This window comes from Plectropomus leopardus, unplaced genomic scaffold (genome assembly GCF_008729295.1).
Source record: "Plectropomus leopardus isolate mb unplaced genomic scaffold, YSFRI_Pleo_2.0 unplaced_scaffold83850, whole genome shotgun sequence".
In the NCBI taxonomy this organism is placed as follows: domain Eukaryota; kingdom Metazoa; phylum Chordata; class Actinopteri; order Perciformes; family Serranidae; genus Plectropomus; species Plectropomus leopardus.
Genome location: NW_024692408.1, coordinates 1 through 545, shown reverse-complemented (window position 1 = coordinate 545; position 545 = coordinate 1). Strand labels below are relative to the sequence as shown.

Below are 545 nucleotides of genomic sequence, written 5' to 3'. Positions count from 1 at the left end.
AAGCGCGGATCTGTTATTGGAAATATCGCCAAGGATCTCGGACTGGAGGTCGGCAGACTGTCTGCTCGCAAAGCTCGTGTTGAAATCGAGGGAAACGACAGGCAGTATTGCGGGATTAACCTTCGAAGTGGAGATTTAATCGTTGCGGAAAGAATAGACAGAGAGGAGCACTGTGGAGAAAAGCTTTCGTGTGTTCTGAAATTCGACTTGCTGTTAGAGAATCCATTAGAGTTACACCGGCTGTCTCTGCAGGTGCAGGACATAAACGACAATGCACCAATTTTCCAGAAGGATACTGTAAAGCTGGAAATCACAGAGTCAGCTGCCAAAGGAGCTAGGTATCGCATCAATGCAGCACACGATGCAGATATAGGCAAGAACTCAGTTGAAAGCTACACTTTGCAAGAAAATCCTCACTTTGTGTTCAGTATTCAGACGACAAGTGCTGGCAGAAAATATGGTGAGCTGGTTTTAGAAAAAGAGTTAGACCGCGAAGAACAGCAGGAAATGAAATTATCGCTCACAGCTGTAGATGGTGGTTCTCC

General features: G+C 45.7%; 1 protein-coding gene across 1 annotated transcript; it reads left to right on the top strand.

The window, feature by feature from the left end:
- Nucleotides 1-6: 6 nt before the first annotated feature.
- LOC121940335 (protocadherin beta-6-like) lies at nt 7-538 on the top strand (the record flags this gene model as incomplete). Its single annotated transcript, XM_042483125.1, has 1 exon — nt 7-538. A coding segment is annotated over one exon (532 nt), but the record flags the coding sequence as incomplete, so codon positions are not given.
- Between the last annotated feature and the right edge of the window lie 7 nt (nt 539-545).